A 22,777-nucleotide genomic window follows, 5' to 3' on the forward strand; every position below is an offset into this window, starting at 1 on the left:
GCATCTCCAATGGTTAAGCAAAAGGATTTGCTTTCAAATAAAAAAGTTTTTAAGCTATTTGCTTAAACATTGGATCACTTTACATGTACTAGCTTAAATTGAGCTAGTAGCTCAAATGGGCCTATAAGAAAAAATCTACCAACTAAAACAATAATTAAATATTTTTATTTTTTATTTTCTAGGTAAAATAAGTAAATATATTAATTAAAAGGGTGTTGTGGAAGGTAGTTGACATATGGTCCATTTAAGCAACAACACTAAGCTAGTAGTTTACCATTGTAATAGTTTGTAGCTTAAAAATATTCTACTAGTTTGAAAATCTTATGTGGCAAAGGTAAGCTAGTAGCAACTAGCTTACCATTGGAGATGCTCTTACAGACTTGAACAAGAATCCGTACAATATTAATTCCAATCATTTTTGTATGTTTAATAGATATCTCTCACAAATAAACAATTGTGACGATGGAAATAGTTGGCACAAATAATTTTTTTGTGTTTTTTGTTTTATAAGTAAGAAAACTAGATTGATCATCTAAGATAGATCAACATATCTCATCCTTTCGAATGAGTGAGGTAAGTTGAAGGAGATGGACGTGAATGTCCAATAGAAGCCGTAAAGTCGGCAACTTTGTTGGCTTCACAAAAACAATCTTTAATTATCACTTCATCAAAAAATGAAGATCTAATTTCACATCCTTAATAATACTAGAAATTTCCCAAGGACTAAAATTCTTTCTTTTAAAGCGAGAGTTAATAACACATATTTTTGTGTGTTGTTACAGCAGCAGTTCACTTGTATCCGTTATTTGGATGATGACGAAACGCATAACTAAAACCCTTTCACGGAGTGCATTGGATGAATTCATTGCGTAAATCTTTGGACCAAAACTTTTAAACAACGTATATGAGGTAACTAACGTTTTAAATAGGGTGCCAAATGAGAAACTATATGGATACCATCTTTGATTGTAGGACTTGTATCACTCAAAAGCTGCATTTTGTTACAGAATAAATATTGGACAAGACTTGGATCACTCACAAAATCTTGTTTAAGACCAAGGTATCCGTCTCTGTCTTAACGGTAAAACGGATGTAACAAATAGGCAAGAGAAAGATCACTAGCTTCCAACAAATCATTATGAGTATATGATCCAAATTTGGGAGTAATTACACCCTCAGTCCATTGTCCTTCCATCTTACTGTGCCAAATTGTCACTTAAAATAACCGAACACCATCAATCAATATAGTTCGATGCTATGGCAAAAGAATAAGATGGACAGATAGCTAACGGGAGTACGGGACAACGTTGAAAACTTGATAGCATTAAAATTGTTCTTATGACTTCTTCTACCCCATAAAAGATCACGATGAAGCTGTGAAGAGTGAACTCTTTAGCTCATTGGAGTAACAATGCACACTCGTGTTGCCAAATCCATTTGCATAAAATGTGGCATGAGACCGTCCCACAGGAATGCTTTTCAGCTGCAGGCCTGCAATCAAGCTGAAGAACATCTCAAACTGAACACACAATCACACGGCACCAGTGTATTCTGAATTTAGCAGGGACTGCACAGCTTAAACACTTAACTTTTGAGGGTTGGGTCATTAATTCTGAATTTAGCAGGGACTGCACAGCAAAAAATCGGACCAACATCAAGTGTTCACTGAACACATCATCATCTATAAATTGACACGGTGAGATCAAATAATTCTTCGTTACATGACTTTATCCTACGCCCTATTAAACTAGAGAACAAAAATTGCAAGTGTTAGATTTCCCGTAACTGAAAATGCAAAATCTACAGAAAAAAGGGTATGTTATAGATGGGGCAGTACAATAACGTTATGTAGCCTAAAGCCCTAAACCATTATTCCACTCTCACAAAAACTTACAAAGTACTCCGTATCTCACCCATCTCATACAACGAGGCTACTGAAGAAATCACAATGCTTTGGGAGTAACACCATTGTTCCATAACGGGGAAATACTGTCTCCCATTTATAATCAGAAATCACATTGCTTTGTGACAAATGATTAGCTAGTTATACCATTCCTATTATACCAAATACCTTCATTACTATCCATAAATCATCCTAATCACCATCATATACAATAGCATTTAAAATGTCAGATCAAATCCGCCATTATATCATGCAGAATTGCTGATCCAACCATCCATAAGAATACTACAATGTCCTACCGATATCAGCAACGTTCATTCATCTACTCCTTCCTTCCTCATAAATAAATGAATACCCAAATCTGCTAGCCTAATTAGTAAAATCTCTTAATACAAACACTCAAAAAGACACATCAAATAACAATCACTTCCCGTATTATGCACCTCATTTTAAAAAAATTGTTAACTTCTTGCACCGTACCTCAATCCTTCATACACAATGGCATCATAAGAGGACACCTATACAAAGGCAAATATGAACTTTTGTTGCCAAAATCAACCTCTTTTTTCTAAGTTCCCCTACTACATCACTAGTTTCATCACCCGAAAACATTCAACCAAAGTTTGAATCCCATAATTTCGAATCACTCTACCCTACAGTATACAAAATTCACAATTTTATAATCCTTAAACGCTAAATTTTGAAAGCTGGGGTTCACTCCATGATCATGTAATACAATACAGCAAAAAACCTAACTAACATCAAGCGTTCATTGAACACATAGCTAAAGGATTAAATTTGTACAGAAGTTAGATTTCGACAGCTACAAATCCAAAATCTACTAGAAAAAAATAGATGGGGCTGTGCCATACTGCCGTGACATTATACAAGAGTCCCGAAAAATTCTCCAGTGAGATCAGACTTCAATACGCTAAATCATTATTACACCCCCACAAAAACTTTCAAAAGTATTGTATATGATAAGGTCTCACCTATTTGGCTCGAATTCAATTAAACCCATCTTGTACAAACTAGGCATTCTATAACGAGAAAATACTCAGTTAATCACCTATGTTCAGAAAACACACAACTTCAATCTAAGGTTCATAATACCACTAGGACCCAATTACATTGCTTTGTGACAAATGATTAGCTAATTACACCATTCCTATCATACCAAATTACTCCTAACTATTCATAATTCATCCTAAAAACTATTATACACAAGACGCTGAATTGAAGGCCCAACCATCCACAAGAATACTACAATATCCAATCGATCTCAGCAACATTCATTCATCTATTCATATACTCCCTCTTTCCTCATAAACAAACGAATATCCGAACTTGCTAGCATAATAACATTGATTAATACAAAAACTTAGCAGGAGTACATGGCAGAACAATCTCATCAATTATTATGCACCTCATTTTACAAAAGTTTGTTATCACCATACGACAATTTCACATTCGACCAACTGATCACCTACGGAGTAAATAGCATCCTAATACACACTCACATAGCAAGAGGACACCTACATCACCTTTTTTTCTAAGTAATCCAACTTCATTTCTAATATTCATCACCTATAAATATCTATCTATGTTTCAAAGCCATAGCATCGAATCATCGATTAAGTCTACAACCCTACTGTTCTTACAAAAATCACAATTTCCTTGAAAAAAATTCAGCTCACATCATAACAAACGAGGTCTTAACACAGTTGTTAAGACGAAATTATTAATATTTTCGACAATGAGTTGGAGGTTCAAACTCCCTCCCTTTGAATTGTACTGCCATTATAACCAACCATGTCTTAATACAATTGTTAAGACTAAACTATTATGGACGATAAGTTGGAGGTTCAAATTCCCGACCCTTCAACGAGATCTGAACCCAGTTGTTCAGACGAAATTATTAATATTTTCGACAATGAGTTGGAGGTTCAAACTCCCTCCCTTTGAATTGTACTGCCATTATAACCAACCATGTCTTAATACAATTGCTAAGACTAAACTATTATGGACGATAAGTTGGAGTTTCAAATTCCCGACCCTTCAACGAGATCTTAACACAGTTGTTCAGACGAAATTATTAATATTTTCGACAATGAGTTGGGGCTTCAAATTCCCTCCCTTTGAATTGTACTGCCATTATAACCAACGATGTCTTTAACACAATTGCTAAGACTAAATTATTTTGGACGATAAGTTGGATGTTCAAATTCCCGACCCTTCAACGAGTTTTTAACGCTGTTGTTAAGACAAAATTATAATTGATGAAGGTCCACAGGTTCAAAATCCGGTCCCTAGAAGGCTAGAAATATACTGTCATTATAAGCAACCAGGTATCAACACAATTGTTAAAGACGGAATTATTATGGACAATAGGTCACAGGTTCAAATTCCCGGCCCTTCGAATTGTACTGTCCTTATACCTCATTCGATATCGAAACAAATACACAATCAACAAAACAACAAACATTCTACAAACATAAACTACCAATAAATAAAACAAAACAAAAAGAAAACCTTGTAATTGTGAATCCAGTCATTCTAGCACAACAGTAGCACCAAGCTGCTTCAACTTTTCAACAATGGCTTCCCCTTCTTCTTTCGAAACACCTGTCTTAATCACAGACGGAGCTTTCTCAACCAAATCTTTCGCCTCCTTCAACCCTAAACTCGTAAACGTTCTAACTTCTTTAATTATCTTAATCTTCGATGCCGCATCGAATTTCTCCAGCTTTAACTCAAACACCGTCTTCGCTTCCGCCGCCGCCGGAGCAGCATCGGCGGCTTGGGCCGATGGGCCTGACCCGGATGATATGGATGCTGGGCCGGCGGTTTTAAGGCCCATTTTGAGGGAGAAGAGGATGGAGTAGTCATGGAGTTCTACTGCGTTGAGTGAGAGGACTTCGGTTGCGATTCGGTCGAGTTTTCCGGGTGTTGTTGTTGTTGTTGTTGCGGTTGTGGTTAATAGACGTTTGATTAGGGTTTTTGGTGGGAATTTGGTGATTATGTGACGCATTTTGTGATTTTGTGAGGCTTGATTTGGGGGAAATGATGAAGATTAGTGATTGATTTGGGTGAATTGGGTTTGATCTAGGGTTTTGGTTCTGCAGTGGATGGGGAAAATTGAGAAATGAAGCTCCAATTTTCACTTCAATTGGGCCAACAATTTTGTATCAGTATCACACTGCCCATTTAAGCCTTCTTCTTTTGAACTGAATCCGTTTAAACTGAATTTAGTATGTGTTTGGCCTAGCTTGTAAAAGTGTTTTTGGACTCAAAAACACTTTTTTGCCAAACACATCATTTCTAAAACTCAAACAAAAAATTACCAAAAGCTAAAAATCCATATTTTTGCTCATAGAAATGGAAGCATCAATTTGTTGCTTCTGCTTTTAAAAAATACTTTTGAAAAATTAAGCTTGATAAACAAACACTCATTTTTGAGAATCGAGGCCAAACATGCTCTTAACTAAATTTAATAGAGCTGAATTGAACTGAAAAATCTGAATTGAACTGAACAGAAGTAAGGAGTTAATTTATGAAGAGAAAAACCGAAATGAACTAAATTGAACTGAATAAAGTTGAACTAAACTAAACTAAATAGAGCTGAACTGAACTAAAATGATCTGGAATTAAATCCAAAAGAACAGAGCCTTAAACATTCAACCCAATTTATAAGAATATACCTTTACATAGCCGGTAGTCCGGTACATTTGCGGGTTTGGATTGACACGTTTTAATCCGTCTAAGTAATTTGATTGACACGAATACAATAGATCGTCACAACAGTTAAATAGGTAGGATTAGTATGACCTAGATGGCTAGATCTGGCAAAAATAACACATTTATTTTAATTGGGCTGAATTTTGGTTAGGCCTACTTGTTTAACTCATTTGACTTGTATGACATGTTATCGTATATGGGACTACACCAAGCTAAACAAAAGATAAAAAATAAATGTTGACATTTTTACTATGACCATTGCATAACATTTTAAAAAGAAATGGATTTTAATATTGTGTCAGATTTTGATTCAAAAAATTTTAAATGTATACTTTTGATTAAGTCATCTATGATGGAAAAGTCGCTGAACAAATCATTTGGGTTAAATAAGTTAGACAAGTTGAGTTCGATGAAAATGAGTTGTATTTACGGTCAGCGGTTTAGGTTCAAATTAGTGATAAACTAGTTTAGATCCCGCGCAATGAATGCGCGGTATTTATAGAGTTACTAATATAGACCCCGTGCAATATATGCATGGTATTTATAGAGTTTTACTTTCTAGTGTATTATTTATAGAATTTAAATTGAAAATTCACTTTTTTTTCATTTTTCTCCTTTATGTATTTTGATTGGAGAAAGAAATTGATGGGCATATTCTGCACCGTTGACCAAGTCAACATATTGAACAAAGTCAAAGATATCCACAGCAAGTCAACGACTTAGATAAAGACTAGCCGTGCAAATTTATCTACTGTTGGCTCTGGTCTCGCGTGACAACTCGCAAATGCCCGGGACACATACCCGCGTACTCATATCCAAGACCCCCGGCGGTGAGTCAACGTGGCCCGCCGGCTCGCCATAGGTCCCTCGGCCGAGGGGTAGATCAGTCTTTCCACCTGCTAGCCACTTGGCCACTACGTGACAAAAGGTGAAAGCCTATAAATACTCCTCAACCTTCATTGAGGAAAGGATCCCACAACTTAACCTAAATACACTGTTCATCTGGTAATATCTTCCTTATCTCTCTACAAATACATACCTAGCCAAGTAACACAACTTAATCCTTTAAGCTTACTGACTTGAGCGTCGGAGTGAGTACGTTTGGCACACAGCCAAGCCCTCAGTTCGTTCATTGTTGCAGGAGAGGTCGAGAGGAACGATAAAGGCAAGAAGAGTTCAACTCAAGACATTATTCTACAAGCCACGGGTGGTAACGATATTTGCTCTGGAATTACACCCGGAACAATTGGCGCCGTCTGTGGGGATAAGACACTAGAAGCTAGTCACATTCTTTCCCAAACAAAAAAAAAAAAAAAAAAAAAAAACCCACCCAAAAAGCTAAGAAAATGTCGAAACAACAAGACGCAGTCGTGACCGACGAAACCGCGTTCTACCAAGATGATACTTTCAACAACTCTGGAGTCGTGCAGCCCTCCACCGGCGGAGTAATCCAACCGAGTTCGGGATGCCAATGATACCCGACACGCCGTGCCGCTACCAACCAGGTCACCATCATGGGACATGTGGTTGACGTAGCGAAACCGAAAATGCTTCGGACCTAATCGCATGTCGCACGCCTGCTCACACTGTCACGCCGACAAGAGCGGCGGAAACCGTCCAGGAGACCAGGGCCCAAAACGTGACTCCGAGAAATTTGAACGGAGCACTAGGAGAAGCTGACCCAATCAAGACGCCGGGGGAGCCCAAAGTGGGCGCGGTAGACCTAAGTCCTTCCCGCACTCGTGGGAGGACAGCGTCCCCGCCGCACGAACGAGGCTTACCCCAAAGGAGCCAGAGGAGTCCAACTCAACAGAGTTGGAGGGGAAGCCCAAGCCGAAGAAGGAGTCTTTCCCGCTACGAGGAAAGGAGCCGGATTAGGAATGCGAGGAGCCGATCGCCGCGTGTCATTCGACACGTGGTCAGACAGCCCCTCAGCGCCTACGTCCTAGAAGTCCAGGTGCCAACTAAGCTCAAGTTGCCACCTCTATCATACAAGGGAGATAGTGACCCGGCCGACCACGCTGAGGCTTTTGAGTCTTACATGTCGGTATGGGAGCAGCCCGATGAGGTCTGGTGCCGAGTTTTCCCAACAACTCTACATGGGATGGCTCAAGGTTGGTACAAGGGGCTTCCCGACGGTTCGGTGTACTATTACGCCGACCTAAAGGACGCCTTTCTAGCCCAGTACTCTTGCAACAAGAGAAGGGCCGTGGAGACATCGGATCTCCTAACTATCAAGCAGGAGGGGGGCGAGTCTCTACGAAGCTATGTGAAGAGATTCGACGGAAAGGTCCAGCAGATTCGAGAAATCAATCCCGAACTGGCGGCCTTCGCGCTGATGAAGGGCCTCCCAAGAGGAGATTTAAAAAATGAACTCATCAAGTGCGGAGGCCTAGGTTTAGACGCCGCCAGAAAGTTGGCTGACCAAGCCATCAAGGTAGAAGACTATCACAAGACCTGGGTAGGCCCCAGTGAGGTCGAGCACTCAGAGAAGAAGAGTCGCCGGGAGGACAGCCCGGACGAAAGACGCCGTGAGAATAATAGGTCACGGTCGGACCGATCCGCCAGGAAACAGGACTCGGCGGGCGCCGGGTGGAGCTCAGGAACATACCACCAAAGGCGGTATAGCGAGAAAACCCCTCTCGTCGTATCAGCCGCCGAGGTCTTCGCTCTGAGCAAAAACGAGGGCCAGAAATGGGAGAGACCCCCCAAGCCAAAAAGTGACGGTGACACGAGCCAGTACTGTGAGTATCACGGCCACACCGGCCACCTAACCAACGACTGCCGGCATCTGAAGAATGCCATTGAAGAGCTAATCCGAAAGGGGAGCCTCGGCAAGTACGTTGCCAAAAGCCAAAAGACTGATGCCGACAGTTCAGGTAGGAAATCCGTCTTCGAACGGATAGGAGTGATCCATGTTGTCATCGGGGCAACGAGAACGGAGGGTCCGCTCATGGGCACAAACGGCACCTGAACGAGCTGTATCAGGCCATCAACTTTGTGCCCAACACAGCGATCCCCGCTTCCAACATCCCCGACATAACCATTGGAAGGAAGGACTACGAAGGAGTCATCGCTCCTCACAGCGACCCACTTGTAGTCAATTTGGACATATCCAACCACCTGGTCAAAAGGTGCCTGATTGACACAGGCGCGTACACGAACATCATGTTCAGGGAGTGCTTCCTCAGCCTCGGCCTGAAAGTCAAGGACTTGAGCCCCTGCGCCAACCCACTATACGCCTTCTCGGGGGGCCTACCGGTACCACTAGGATCAATCAGACTCCCGGTGACGTTCGGCGAAAAGAATGCGGCTAAGAATGTCCTAGCTGAGTTCGTGGTCATCGACGGCTCATCCGCCTACAACGTTCTCATAGGCCGAATCACCCTGAGTGAGGCTGACGCAGTGATGTCCATCCGGGCCCTAACACTGATGTATGTCTCGGACCGGGGGGAAGCGCATAAGCTCGTCTCCAAAGACGAGAATGACGAAGTAGTCAACGTCCAGATAGCCGCCAGAGGATGCAACATGCAGTCCCTCAAAGTAGCAAAGAAATCAGAGAAAAGGAAAAGTCTATCGTTACAACAGGAGGGCGACCTCATGGACGTAGCTAGCGGCTGACCGGGAGGGTGCGCCTTTGATAAACTGTTAGGACACTGGTAATCTCGGGAAAACTCTGTATAACGACGGAGGTGTCCAAAACAGCTGTGGGCAGTCTCCATCAAGAAATTAGCGCCGTCGCAGTCACTCCAAGTGGTAGACGCCACGTTAGACGCTATCAAGAAATAGACGCCGGCTCACACTGTCACACCGACAAGAGCGACAGTCTCCATCAAGAAATTAGCGCCGTCGCAGTCACTCCAAGTGGTAGACGCCACGTTAGACGCTATCAAGAAATAGACGCCGGCTCACACTGTCACACCGGCAAGAGCGGCAGTCTCCATCAAGAAATTAGCGCCGTCGCAGATCACCCCAAGTAGTAGACGCCACGGCTATCACCCCAAGAGGTAGACGCCGTCGCAGTCACTCCAAGTGGTAGACGCCACGTTAGACGCTATCAAGAAATAGACGCGCTCACACCGTCACACCGGCAAGAGCGGTTATCTCCATCAAGAAATTAGCGCCGTCGCAGTCACCCAAGTAGTAGACGCCACGGCAGTCACCCGAAGAGGTAGACGCCGTCGCAGTCACTCCAAGTGGTAGACGCCACGTTAGACGCTATCAAGAAATAGACGCCGGCTCACACTGTCACACCGACAAGAGCGGCAGTCTCCATCAAGAAATTAGCGCCGTCGCAGTCACCCCAAGTAGTAGACGCCACGGCAGTCACCCCAAGAGGTAGACGCCGTCGCAGTCACTCCAAGTGGTAGACGCCACGTTAGACGCTATCAAGAAATAGACGCCGGCTCACACTGTCACACCGACAAGAGCGGCAGTCTCCATCAAGAAATTAGCGCCGTCGCAGTCACCCCAAGTAGTAGACGCCACGGCAGTCACCCCAAGAGGTAGACGCCGTCGCAGCCACTCCAAGTGGTAGACGCCACGTTAGACGCTATCAAGAAATAGACGCCGCTCACACCGTCACACCGACAAAGAGCAGTCTCCATCAAGAATTAGCGCCGTCGCAGTCACCCCAAGTAGTAGACGCCACTGCAGTCACCCCAAGAGGTAGACGCCGTCGCAGTCACTCCAAGTGGTAGACGCCACGTTAGACGCTATCAAGAAATAGACGCCGGCTCACACTGTCACACCGACAAGAGCGGCAGTCTCCATCAAGAAATTGACGCCGTCGCAGTCACTCCAAGTGGTGGACGCCACGTTAGACGCTATCAAGAAATAGACGCCGGCTCACACTGTCACACCGGCAATAATGGCAATCACACTCAGGAAATAAACACCTTGACGGTCACGACCAGCGCAGTTGATACTCGCAAGGCGATCAAAACGCCTCAGAAGCGTTGCACAGCTGAGGAACGCACTCTAAGACCGCCTCGACCGAGCCAAGGCGGAAGCAGAGGAGGCGCCCAATTAATAACGTAAAAAAAAAAATCAGAAAGGGAATGAGGTAAAGACCTCGGCCAAGCCGGAGGCAGAAGAAACGAGCTCTTATTAAATATGTCTCAACAAATTACAAAGAATACAGACAATGGCCGTCCCCATTGGGATAAGCCAAAGCACAACCTGCCAAAGTTGTACAAACCACAAGGAAAGAAAAGCAAAAGCTACAAATATATCATTTCAAGCGCCAAAAGATGGCAGAGAGGAAGGGTTTAATATTTGGCCCCCGAACAGCTGAAACAGATCTGCTGTAAACTTGTTCTCATCAAGCAGCACGTAGTAGTGTGTGAAGAGATAAGGCAATCCGAGACGCCGGGTGAGCCTGGTGACAACCGCCCGTCTCCCTATGACTGTTGCTGCTTGCCATCAGCAGCGGTAGCCGCATCTTCTTCAATGGGCAACCCAGCGGCGTTCTTAGCAGCCTCAGCTTCAGCAGCTTCAGCCTTAGCCTCGGCAGCCTCAGCTGCCCTTGCCCTCTCGGCTTCCTCCTTGGCCGCCTTAGCCTTCTCAGCAAGAGCTGCTTTCTCCGCGGCCGCCTCCCTCTCCATCTTCGCCCTCACCGCCTCCTTGGCCTTCTCCGCCACGACTTTCTCCTTAGCCTCGAGCTTGTCATCAAGCAGCTCGTCGAATTGGCCCTACGGAAAGGAACCAACAAGAGGGAAAAGCTCCCCGATCACTTCCCTAGCAGCTCCTTCGGCCAAATCCCGGAATTCAGCGCACAGTTTGGGGAGCATGACGGTTTGGAGCATTTGAATGTCCTCCTCCTTTTGCCTAATGATGGCCTCTTTACCCCGAATCACCTCCGCCTGGGCCTTAAACAGGTCCCTGGATTCGTTCCTCTGCTGGAGATAGAGGTCGGCACGCCCCTGAACAAGGTTACATTTCTCCAACAGCCTTCGCGGCTTCGGCCGCCGCAGCCTCGGCCTTGGCTCTCTCGAAGGACCTCCTTTTCGGCGTCCTCCCGAGTTTTCTCTTAGCCAAGAGCGCCTTCTCAAAGATCTCCCCTAAGCCTCGCTCATTGAGGAGATCCAGCTTCGCCGACGCAGCCACCTGCTTAGTGGCATTACGCTCAGAAACAGCTCGAGCCACGGCCTTCTCCTGCTCCATGAGGCGAGCGCCGGTAACCACGTTCCACCTCGCCAGCTCCTTAATCAGCTTCGTGCCTTCCTCTATAAGCTGGGAAACGGAAGCCTTCTGGGAGATAGGGGCGGTGGTGACACTTTGACCACCGACTGCACTGCGGTGAGAGAGGGAAGCCTTCTGGGATGAAGAGTTGACGATGACGCCCTGATCACCGACCTGCGCAGAGATCCCCTCCACTTGCTGCCCAATGAGAGCGAAAGCCGGCAGCGGTTGGTCTACAAAAATTTAATAAAGGCATCAGCATCGACATATTTCGACATATCAAAAAGCCTGTCATCAGGCGCACCTAATGGCCCGGCTAAATTTGAGCCACAAGATAGATAGGTACCATGTTTGGCCTTCTTGGCCGGAGGAGGCACTTCCTTGCCAGCGGTAGAGGCTGTCTCTTTCCTCTTACGGACAAGGGGAGATCCCTCCGCATCAGAGTCCCCCTCATCGGGAATATCAACAATCTCCACCTTCTTAAGGGAGGGGATGGGAGTTGGAACCGGTGTCGATGCCGTTGCCGCCGAAGACTTTGTTTTCCGCGTCCGACGCACTACGCCGCTAACAACCTTCGCCTGCGCCTCCTCCCTGCTCAAGCCCTTCAGCCGCTGTTCCATAAGATCATTCGGCGACGTCCTGCGGTCATGGGCTAGAGCCTTGGGATGCAAGTTAGCAACGGTTTTATCTTTGTGCAGCCCCATTCTCCGAAGGATATCCTCAGATAGGTCCGGCCCAAAGTGGTCTGCAAAAGAAACAAAGCAAGAGTTAAGTAGAGGAAATAAACCGAGGTTCGAGAAGCAGGAACATTGAGAGCAGAAATGGGCCTCACACCGACCCCACTCACCCCGTGCTAGGGCCGGTATGAGGCCGACATAGCAAAGCGGCTCATCCTGAAGAATGATCTGCGTCGGGGGAATCCATCTTTTCGGCATCCCACTCTTGTCCACCTCAAAGAGCCTCATTGCCAGCCTCTCATCCTCCTTAGAAAGGACCTTGCTGGCATCCATTTTAAGATGCTTCCGGGTGACCCATCTGTCATGCTCCGCCCTAGTCTCACACCGCAAATTAACTTGGTGCTGGAAGGAACGGGGCAGCGGATAGTCATCCGGCACCTTAACGTACACCCACCGATCTTGCCAGTCCTTGCAAGAAGAAAGTTTGTCAACAGAGACATAGCCCTGCTCCATTTGAACACTGTACCATCCGACGCGGCCAGGGATTGATGGTTTGAGATGATGAAGCCGGCGGAATAAATTCACCGTCGGAGCCTCTCCCTTAAAGAGACAAAACCGATTATGGTTCTCATAGCCAGCGGGTGCAGTTGGGCAACGGCAACGTTCATGGCTCTAATTATGGCCATAACGTACCCATTCAGCGGAAACCGGAGCCCGTACTCCAGATGCCGCATGTACACGCCGGTGTAGCCCGGTGGAGGACAACATACGGCCTGACCCTCCTCAGGGATAACAATTTTATATCCCCTACCAAAGAAAAAATGGTCCTCGAAAAGTTTCCCGCCGGAACAACTGGCAAGCTTATGGGACCAAGCACGGTCAAGACGAACCTTACAGGCATCGCCGTGATCCATGACATACTGTCTCCCCTCATTAGGACGAGAACTTTCCGCATCATCACCGAAGTCATCACCAAAATCACCTAAAGAATCATCATCCTCCCATTCCTCCAGAATTTGAGGATCGACTTCAGGAGAAGGAGACCTAGGGCCCCCCGACGCAGGTTTACTGGGTCCAACATCGGCAGAAGACATGTTCACAACAAATTACTAGCAAGATAAAAGGAAAATTCGTTTGTTTACCTTAAAAGAAAAAAAAACACTCGCCGGATCAAAGACTCTGAAGATCGGAAGAAAAGGAAGCCCTTGAAAGTTTAGAAAGATGAAGATTTTGAAGAAAATTTTGGAGAATGAAATTGGTGGCCAATTTCACGGAATAACTGCCCTATTTATAGGAAGAAGCCCATAAAGAAGGACCAATCGTGGAATGCCCATGAAGCGCCAAATTAATCGGCGAGCAGACACGTGTTAGACATGCAACCACGGAATGTCAATCGTTGCAACAGTTGAACGTCAATCAATGCAACAGTAATCAAGCGTCTTCAACACGCCCATTCATATCTCTCCGCCTATTCATCTTCCTCAATAAATTCCCAAGCATCCGTTCTCCGCCGGCCACTCGATCAACCAAGCCAGGTAGCGCCGGCCGGGGGCAATCAAAAACAACCGGCACTCTCAACCCTGGTCTCGGCCAGCGTCACTTTCTTTTCCACATCGGACACCCTTTACGCATCCATGTGGAGGGGGGATATGGTACGGCCTAAGATAGGCCAGGCCGAGGTAAAAGAAGCCGTCGCATAAGAAGCCGACGCAGAACATTTTTTACAAATTACTTGCGCAGAATATACGCTCAAACATACATCGGAGCCCATACCACGGCATAGACTACGCTGGGGGCAAATTGATGGGGCATATTCTGCACCGCTGACCAAGTCAACACATTGAGCAAGGTCAAAGATATCCACAGCAAGTCAACGACTTAGACAGGACTAGCCGATGCATCCCATCGGCTCGTCACACTGGTCTCGGCATGACACTGCCCGGCGGGACACATACCCGCGTACTCATATCCAAGACCCCTCGGCGGCGAGTCAACACGGCCCGCCGGCCTGCCATAGGTATCTCGGCCGAGGGGTAGATCAGTCTTTCCACCTGCTAGTCACTTGGCCACTTGGCCACTACGTGACAAAAGGTGAAAGCCTATAAATACTCCTCAACCTTCATTGAGGAAAGGATCCCACAACTAAAAACCTAAATACACTATTCATCTGGTAATATCTCCCTTATCTCTCTACAATACGTATCTAGCCAAGTAACACAGCTTAATCCTTTAAGTTTACTGACTTGAGCGTCGGAGTGAGTACGCTTGGCACACAGCCAAGCCCTCAGTTCGTTCATTGTTGCAGGAGAGGCCGAAAGGGACGATAGAAGCAAGAAGGGTTCAACTCAAGACATTATTCTACAAGCCACGGGTGGTAACTAATAACTGCTCTGGAAATTACACCCGGAACATAAATAAAAATTTAGATCGTGATAAGTAATAAAATGAGTATTTTTTTTGTTTTTTTACCGAGAAATTAATGATGTTAATTTACAAATATTTACTAATAACATATTGTTTAGGTGCAAATTTTTATCATAAAACGTCAATGAATTTTTAACAAATATTTACTAATACCATATTTTTTTGCCACAACTTCTTATCATAAAAAGTCAAAAAAAAATTATCATTAAGTTATTTTTAAAAAAAGAATCTCCTTATCCTAAAAAAATCGGAGATAAATTTGTGCAGAATGTGAAATATTAAATGATATAAATATTTAAATATAAAAGATTATGTCCATTTATAACTTATCATGCCCACACCTATAGTATATGTTAAAAATACTACGCACAATTCTAGGAAATATCTTTTAGGCGGGAAAAATGGGAGTTTCGCCTATCTATACAATTTAATTAAAAGGTTAGATAAAAGCATTAAATTAAATTACACATGGCATTAGTATTAAATTAAAATCCACATGGCTTTAGCATTAAATTAAAATACACATCACAACTCACACATTAATTCCTACACATTTTAGTCTACTACTCCGTACTAAATTTATTTATCTATCTATACTATATAGTTAAAAAGCAACTTAACACATTAAATTTTTTGTCATATAGGATTATCATAGTTAAATTCTATTAATTTATATTGGTTAATATTAAGGTTATTTTAGAGTTATTTTGTTAAAACTCTCTATAAGGTTTATTAATATTTTTTTTGAAATCATAAAATCATGATTAAACCTATACAATATAGTTAAAAGACTACTTAAAAACATTGAATTTTATTGCATCTGACATTTTCATATACAATAATATTAAAAAATTCCTTCAAAATAAAAAATTGGACGACATGTTGAGTGTTTAATTAATGAGATTTTCTATTTTCATAACCATTAAATGTTATTTCATGTGGCATTTTCATAATATCTTAATTTGTAGTATTGATTATCTCACCATTACACGTACACTTTGATCCCTTGATTCTTTTATCCTTTATACAATAATATTAAAAGACTTCTTTCAAAAAAAAAAAAAAAAAAAAAAAAAAAATTAGAAAGCATATTGGGTACTTAATTTATGAGATTTTTCATTTTTTTTAGCTATGTATGATGTCACTTCACAACCATGTAGAACTAATACACTAACCCTTTCACATAAATACTAAATTTACTAAAATTCTTTACAAAAGTATCATTATATATTTTGTAACATATAAGTTAAAGAAAATTAAAGTATATCATCATTATTCTTAAATTAATTGTGTATATCATCATCAATTCCAACATTAAGACTAATGGAATATCAACATAGTGAAAAGTTTAGAGTCATGAACCATATAAATAATGTCATTAATAATTTGATATAATTAACCCCATTAAGACACTTTAATTTACTCATTTTATTTTTCACTATTAGGGGAATAGGAAGAGATATTCATATGTCTTTATTATAAAGTATGAATTTTTCCTAATTTTTTCCACTAACTCCCATAGATGTTGCTAATATTTTTCTTGATTATTGATCTATCTATTTTATAGCAACTTAGATGTATTTATATTTTTTTTGTTTTGAATAAGCTATGCATTATTATATGTTAATTTAGGTCGATGAATATACGTTTATCAATAAAAATGCTTTGACTTTTGATATTTTGGCATTCTATTGTTAAATAAATAATTATTCATTTACATGTCTCTTATGAAGTTTTTATGACTTTGCAGATATGAGATACATGATGATAAGACAAACGACGAGTTTACAGGATGTTTGTTTAGAGAGTCCATTTATATAGTATGTGGACTTTTCTACCCAAAAGCAAATAAAATGTAACATTTTTGATATTTTGGCATTCTATTGTTTAAGAAATAATTATTCATTTACATGTCTCTTATGAAGTTTTTATGACTTTGCAGATATGAGATACATGATGATAAGACAAACGACGAGTTTACAGGATGTTTGTTTAGAGAGTCCATTTATATAGTATGTGGACTTTTCTACCCAAAAGCAAATAAAATGTAACATTTTTGATATTTTGGCATTCTATTGTTTAAGAAATAATTATTCATTTACATGTCTCTTATGGAGTTTTTATGATTTTGCAGATATGAGATACATGATGATAAGACATATGACAAGTTTACATGTTGTTTGTTAAGATAGTCCGTTTTTATTGTAAGTGGACTTTAATTTCTACCCAAAAATAAAATAAAATGTTATATACCTTCTGCATATCCCGAGTATTGCCATCGTCAATCCATTTGGCCCTCCTTTTGTTTAGTGACTTTGGTTTTGTTATTTTGTCAACGATTAATAGATGGCAACTTTTGCTAAGGTTGATTGAATAAGAATGTTGAATTCGATTTCATTTTGCAATTAAAACGACCATTATCCCTCACATTTGTGTTCAGATTCTTAATTACAAGGTTTATTGTATCATTAATGAGGTAGCAATTTTTATGTATTGGTAAGTAAAATTAGCCTAAGAAAAACCGAGTTCTTTATTTTCCTATAAACATACAAAACACAAAACAAATAAATCATTTAAATTAAATATTATGAACATTATTAAACATAAACATTACTAATTACTCATACATCATCTTGTAGACATTCAAAAAAATTTAAAATGGACAACCATTATTATTTGGAGCATTGTGAATTTTGATTCATCTCCATATGATTCTATAAAGCGGTTGTTCTACTTTTAATTTTAATGGATAAGTAATTTGATAACAATTACGAATCATATTATTAATTTTGTTGTCGTAAAAATACTCCCTCCATTTTTGATTGAAAAATGTGTTCTCATTTTCTGAGTCTTTTCATTTTTTAGATACTTATTACTCCCTCCAATTTTGATTATATGGCGTTTTGTCTATATGCACAAGAATTAAGATATGCATTTACTCTACTTTTTTTTTTATCTCTCTTCATTTACTTAAAGTATATGTGTAAGACTAAGATTAACCAGGTATGAAGAAGCGTCTGAAGTTATAGTGTAGAAAAATCTGAGGGTGAGTGACTCACCTTAAGACCTTACAGTATTTTGTGTAGATAAAAACGGGTCTTATTTATTGTGAGGATAAAAACACAATTACTCATATTTTTTGTTTTTGTTTCTTTATACCTATGGACAAAAATGGTAATGTTTTGAGCTACTAAGCAATGATCTCCTTCTACTCTTATAGCGAGTCTTATATCTATTTGTACTACGATTTAAGTGGCAATTTAAATTCATAAATTAAACACGCGGGCATACATTGTAAAAGTACACTTTGAAATCCCCTTGATCATCTAACTATTATGCCTCTTTGTTATCCTATCCCAATCCAACCATTAAATTCTCTAATAAAAACTTCATTATATCGAGGTTCTCCATCTTCTAATGCAATAAGTTGAGAAGTAGCATAATTTAGAGTAATAAAGCAAGCACATCGAGAATATGTGAAAAAAATATTGTCAAAAAACTTCAAATTATGTTATTACTCCGTATTAACCAAAATGGAGGGACCAATATAAAACTTATTTAATAAATAAAACAAGAAAAAATATACAATGATTCACACTATAATCAATAGTCAAATTTTAAAAAGCAATTCTTTCTACGGGCCCGTGCTTTTGCACGGGCATTAAAACTAGTTCATTTAGTAAATAGGGGATGATCCATTTATATACGACACAAACCTAACCCACCCCAACATTACCTATTTGTCAAATATAATACCCACACCAATTACTATAAATTTGAACTTGTCATGTTTTTATTTACTCACTAACTATAATTTCGTTTAATAACTTCTCTCAGTAAAATTCAATATAACCCATTAAAAATTTCCAAACCATTTTCTATGCCTACTTTAATTAACTCGAGTACCATCCACTTAGGCCATGTTCTTTTGGACTTAATTTCATTTTCAGCTCTATTCAGTTCAGTCTAGTTTAGTTTAACTTCATTTAGTTCAGTTCAGTTCATTTCAGCTTTTATTTTCACAAATTAACTTTTATTTCAGTTCAGTGTAGTTCAGCTTCATTCAATTTAGTTCAGTTAAGCTTCACTAAGTTCACTTCAGTTCAACTCAAACGTTTTGTTAGGTTTGTGCCTTAATTCTGTTAGTCGTCGCTTCGAACGACTATGCAGAGTCTGTATTGAGCCTTTATTAGGTCATTCTGTATTAGGTCTTAGAGAATACTATATAAACTCGCTAAGCTTTTACCTAGCAGTCATGCTTATCATACCGTCTGAATCTGTAATCTGAAAACTCCTCATATATCAATAAAACTCTCTCCTTTCTGCCCTATGGACGTAGCTAACACACCGTTAGTGAACCACCACGTAAATCTGTTCATTTGTCTTTTATTGTTCTTTCTTGCTTCTGTTATAACACGTTTCAATCCAAAAGAACAAAACCTTGTACCCGTCACATTGATGATTGACCCCCTAAAGTCCTTATCCGAACAAAATCGAGATAGGTAACAAATTTCGGGTCATAAAATGAAAGCCAAATAGAAATCCGATGTTGGAGAAAATGAGCAAGAAAATGGGCCTCAACCCAAAACTCTCAAAAACACCAACATATAAAAGCACACACTACACTCACTTTACAAAAACCCTAAATCACAACTCTCTCACACACATTTGCAGCAGCAGCGCAACCAAGGAAAACAACCCTTCTTTCTCTGGTAATCTCTCTCTCTATCCTCCATCATCATCATCATTATTATCTATATTTGTTCTTCATTTTTAATGGTTTTAATAATAATTTTAATTTAATTTAATTTAATTTGTTCATTTTTTCATGGAAAATTAGGTGTTAACAGAAAAAGCAGAAAACAAAAATGTCGATCGCAGAGCTAGCTTGCACTTACGCTGCCCTTGCCCTTGCTGATGATGGCATCGCCCCAACTGTATATTTCTTTTTCCTTTTTTTAATGTGTTTATTTTTTTGTACATTTTGGTTTTTACTTTTGATATATGTTTGTTTGATTTGAATCTTCATTTTATTGTTATTTGTTGTTTGATTAAATTACCCGTCACAAAGAATAAAAAAGGTAAACAAATGATTCGGACAGACGGAGGAGGGAGTATGTTGTTAGTGTATGCATTCTTAGGGAAATGTAGGGTTTGAGCTATTTTGTTTGATTAGTGTAACTTTGCTGTTTTTAGCTTAATCTAATTGTATTTTACGAGAACTAAGAATGAAAAAGTAAATAAATGGGCATTATTAGGGAAATGTAGGGGTTGAGCTATGTTGAAGTGTAATTTTGTTGTTATTAGCTTAATCTAATTGTATTTCTAGAATTTTACGGATACTTGTCGTTGTATTGTACTCTCTCTGTCCCGGTCATTTGTTGTCCTTTTCCATTTTGGCGTGTCTCATTCATTTGTTGTCCTTTCTATTTTAAGAATGAATTTGATGAGTAATTTGATGATTCACATTCAATTTATTCCACGTGTCATTTAGTAATTGGCCCCTTCCCCCTTTCGTTGGTCTTTGTGCCAAAACCAAAGGACAACAAATGACCGGGACGGAGGGAGTAACTTATTAAAATGAACTGCCTAGCCCAAATCGCCCTATTGATGCACATTTTCGATAGGAAACTAGGAAAGTACCCTATTGATGCACATTCACGCCATCATTTGTTTATCTTTGATATAATGATTATAAAGGTAAACAAATGATTGAGACAGAAATAGTATTTCGTTTTGAGCTGTACTATAAGAAATTTAATTGTGCTTTATCTTAGGCCAGTTTAATTGGAAAACATTGGATGTAAAATTGTTCACTTTTTGAAAGAGCCGTTTATTGCTAATTACACCATATGATTTGAGTTATTTATTGATTGTAAATTTAAAATAGTGTTAAGACTTCGGTTGAACCCTTATTTTTAAGTCACAACTCTCTAGCCCGTTGATCGGAATGAAGGATTTGTAGAGAAAGGGATGGGTCAAATTTTCTGAATGGAGTGAGGGACGTTGATTCCTTCTATTTACTCATGTACACCACAATAAAATCATTTCATCTTATGAAGATTTAGTTGGAAATTGAGCATTGTTCCATTCCGTTTATCCTTGTTTTGTATTTAAGCTCAGACTCATCCCAGTCTGATGTCTGAACTCTACACACTTAAGATGCCGATAAAGATAGTCTAATTGAGATTGTATGGTTTAAATCGTTTCAAATTTGGATATATTCATTTAGGTCATATCTGAACTTGGATATTTTTGTCCGTAAACAGGCTGAGAAGATTTCAGAATTGATCAAGGCTGCCAACATCAAAGTTGACTCTTTCTGGCCAGCTTTGTTCGCCAAACTTCTTGAGAAGAAGAGTGTAGAGGATCTCATCTCCGGTGTTGGTGCTGGTGGCGGTGGAGGTGCTGCTCCTGCTGCTGTTAGCGGAGGTGGTGCTGCGGCCCCTGCTGCTGAGGAAAAGAAGGAAGAGAAGGTTTGTATCCTTTTTTCAGGAACTTTTACATTGCACCCTTTTAGCTTTATTCAAGTTCCAGTATAGATATTTTCATGTTAAAATCATCAAGTAGTTCATACACTAACCTTATCTGCTATTCATGATTTTTTCACGGATAAGTTGTCACGAGAAAATGTTTATTAATAAGTAAATGATGGTGTTGTGAGGTGGATCCATAAATCATGGAGGAGTAATCTTGTAAATTTTTCTAAATAGTGGCTAAATCCAGCTCCCGAAACAGTATTTTGGTTATTCTATGATACTCCGACACTTCACTTAACTGCCGTGTCGCGTGTCAGACGTGTCGGTGTCCGACACGACACTTCGACACTTCAACACTTCAATTTAGACCACGAAATAGGAAAATTCACCCAAAATAGCCGTGTCAGACACGACACCACTATAAATGTATTAGATTGTTTTTATGCTTGCTAGTAGTTGCTGCTGTTGTTTCCTCGCCACTATAAATGAAAAATGTTGGATGATTTTTGCAATTTGAGCTATCATCGAAGTCACTCACTTGGCAATAAAAGAGGTGGTGTCGTAAGCTTAAGTTCCTCTATTATGTTATTGCATTTTTAAAATGCTAGAAATGTTTCATAAATTGCAGGAGGAGCCCAAGGAGGAGAGTGATGACGACATGGGATTCAGCTTGTTCGACTAAGATGCTCTATCACCGTGTACCTGTTTTTGTTAGTTTGTTAGTGCGCAAACAGTAGCTATGTGGTCTTCAGATTTATCTTTAATTTTAGTTCTGTACCCAGAGAAGACACTGTGATTTTGGCTTGCTTTACTGTTTCTGTTTGTTTTTCATTTAATACACGGGTTAAGAAGTCGAAAATTGCTGTTCTGATTCTCCACTTGGTTCGTTGCTTTCTATACGGCTTAATTTCTAGATTTTTTATATCGAGCATTCTAGCTCTTCCCAGCGTGTCTGGCCTTGTGTCACGGTCCGCTACTTTTGCCGGACCGTGGCGCGCACCCTTGCCCGTCTCAAGGCAAGATGCAAGCGACAAGGATCTTCGTACTAGTGAGGGATCGCCCACTAGCACGATACTCGGGTCTCGGGTCGGTGTGTGTCGGGAATCCTAGTCACGATTATCAAGTCCGGCACACGAAAGCAATAAAAGTAAGCAATACGATTATTGAAAGCAAGCAACAAGCAACAACAAGCTTTTGGATGAGAAGCGGTTTTTCATTGACTAGCACCTCTCAAAGAGGCAAATTTGATTATTTGGTCCTGGTAGCAGGATACATTCAATTTGAGTTTAGTTCGAATAGCGATATACCTATTTATGGAAACCTATTCTAAAACTACTAAGAAAATACTTACTACAAATGTACAAGGAAAATGA

General features: G+C 40.5%; 2 protein-coding genes and 1 long non-coding RNA gene across 3 annotated transcripts; 2 read left to right on the forward strand and 1 right to left on the reverse strand.

Annotated features, from left to right (window-relative positions):
* Positions 1–1,103: 1,103 nt before the first annotated feature.
* LOC141586211 (uncharacterized) lies at positions 1,104–5,064 on the reverse strand. Its single transcript, XM_074407371.1, has 2 exons — positions 4,436–5,064; positions 1,104–1,491 (listed from the first exon to the last, which is right to left on the reverse strand). The coding sequence occupies exon 1, from the start codon at positions 4,932–4,934 to the stop codon at positions 4,455–4,457; it is 480 nt and encodes a 159-aa protein (XP_074263472.1). The 5' UTR covers positions 4,935–5,064; the 3' UTR covers positions 1,104–1,491; positions 4,436–4,454.
* An 11,394-nt stretch (positions 5,065–16,458) lies between these two features.
* LOC141658535 (uncharacterized) lies at positions 16,459–17,362 on the forward strand. Its single transcript, XR_012549292.1, has 3 exons — positions 16,459–16,780; positions 16,868–16,972; positions 17,060–17,362. It is a non-coding gene; the product is annotated as an uncharacterized LOC141658535 (long non-coding RNA).
* Positions 17,363–19,539: 2,177 nt separating this feature from the next.
* LOC141586218 (large ribosomal subunit protein P1-like) lies at positions 19,540–22,282 on the forward strand. The gene is made up of 4 exons (XM_074407384.1): positions 19,540–19,637; positions 19,766–19,862; positions 21,195–21,401; positions 22,033–22,282. Exons 2-4 carry the CDS (start codon positions 19,794–19,796, stop codon positions 22,084–22,086), a joined length of 330 nt encoding a protein of 109 aa, XP_074263485.1. The 5' UTR covers positions 19,540–19,637; positions 19,766–19,793; the 3' UTR covers positions 22,087–22,282.
* The last annotated feature ends 495 nt before the right edge of the window (positions 22,283–22,777 follow it).

The sequence above is a fragment of the Silene latifolia genome, chromosome 6, assembly GCF_048544455.1.
Source record: "Silene latifolia isolate original U9 population chromosome 6, ASM4854445v1, whole genome shotgun sequence".
NCBI classification, from domain to species: Eukaryota; Viridiplantae; Streptophyta; class Magnoliopsida; order Caryophyllales; family Caryophyllaceae; genus Silene; species Silene latifolia.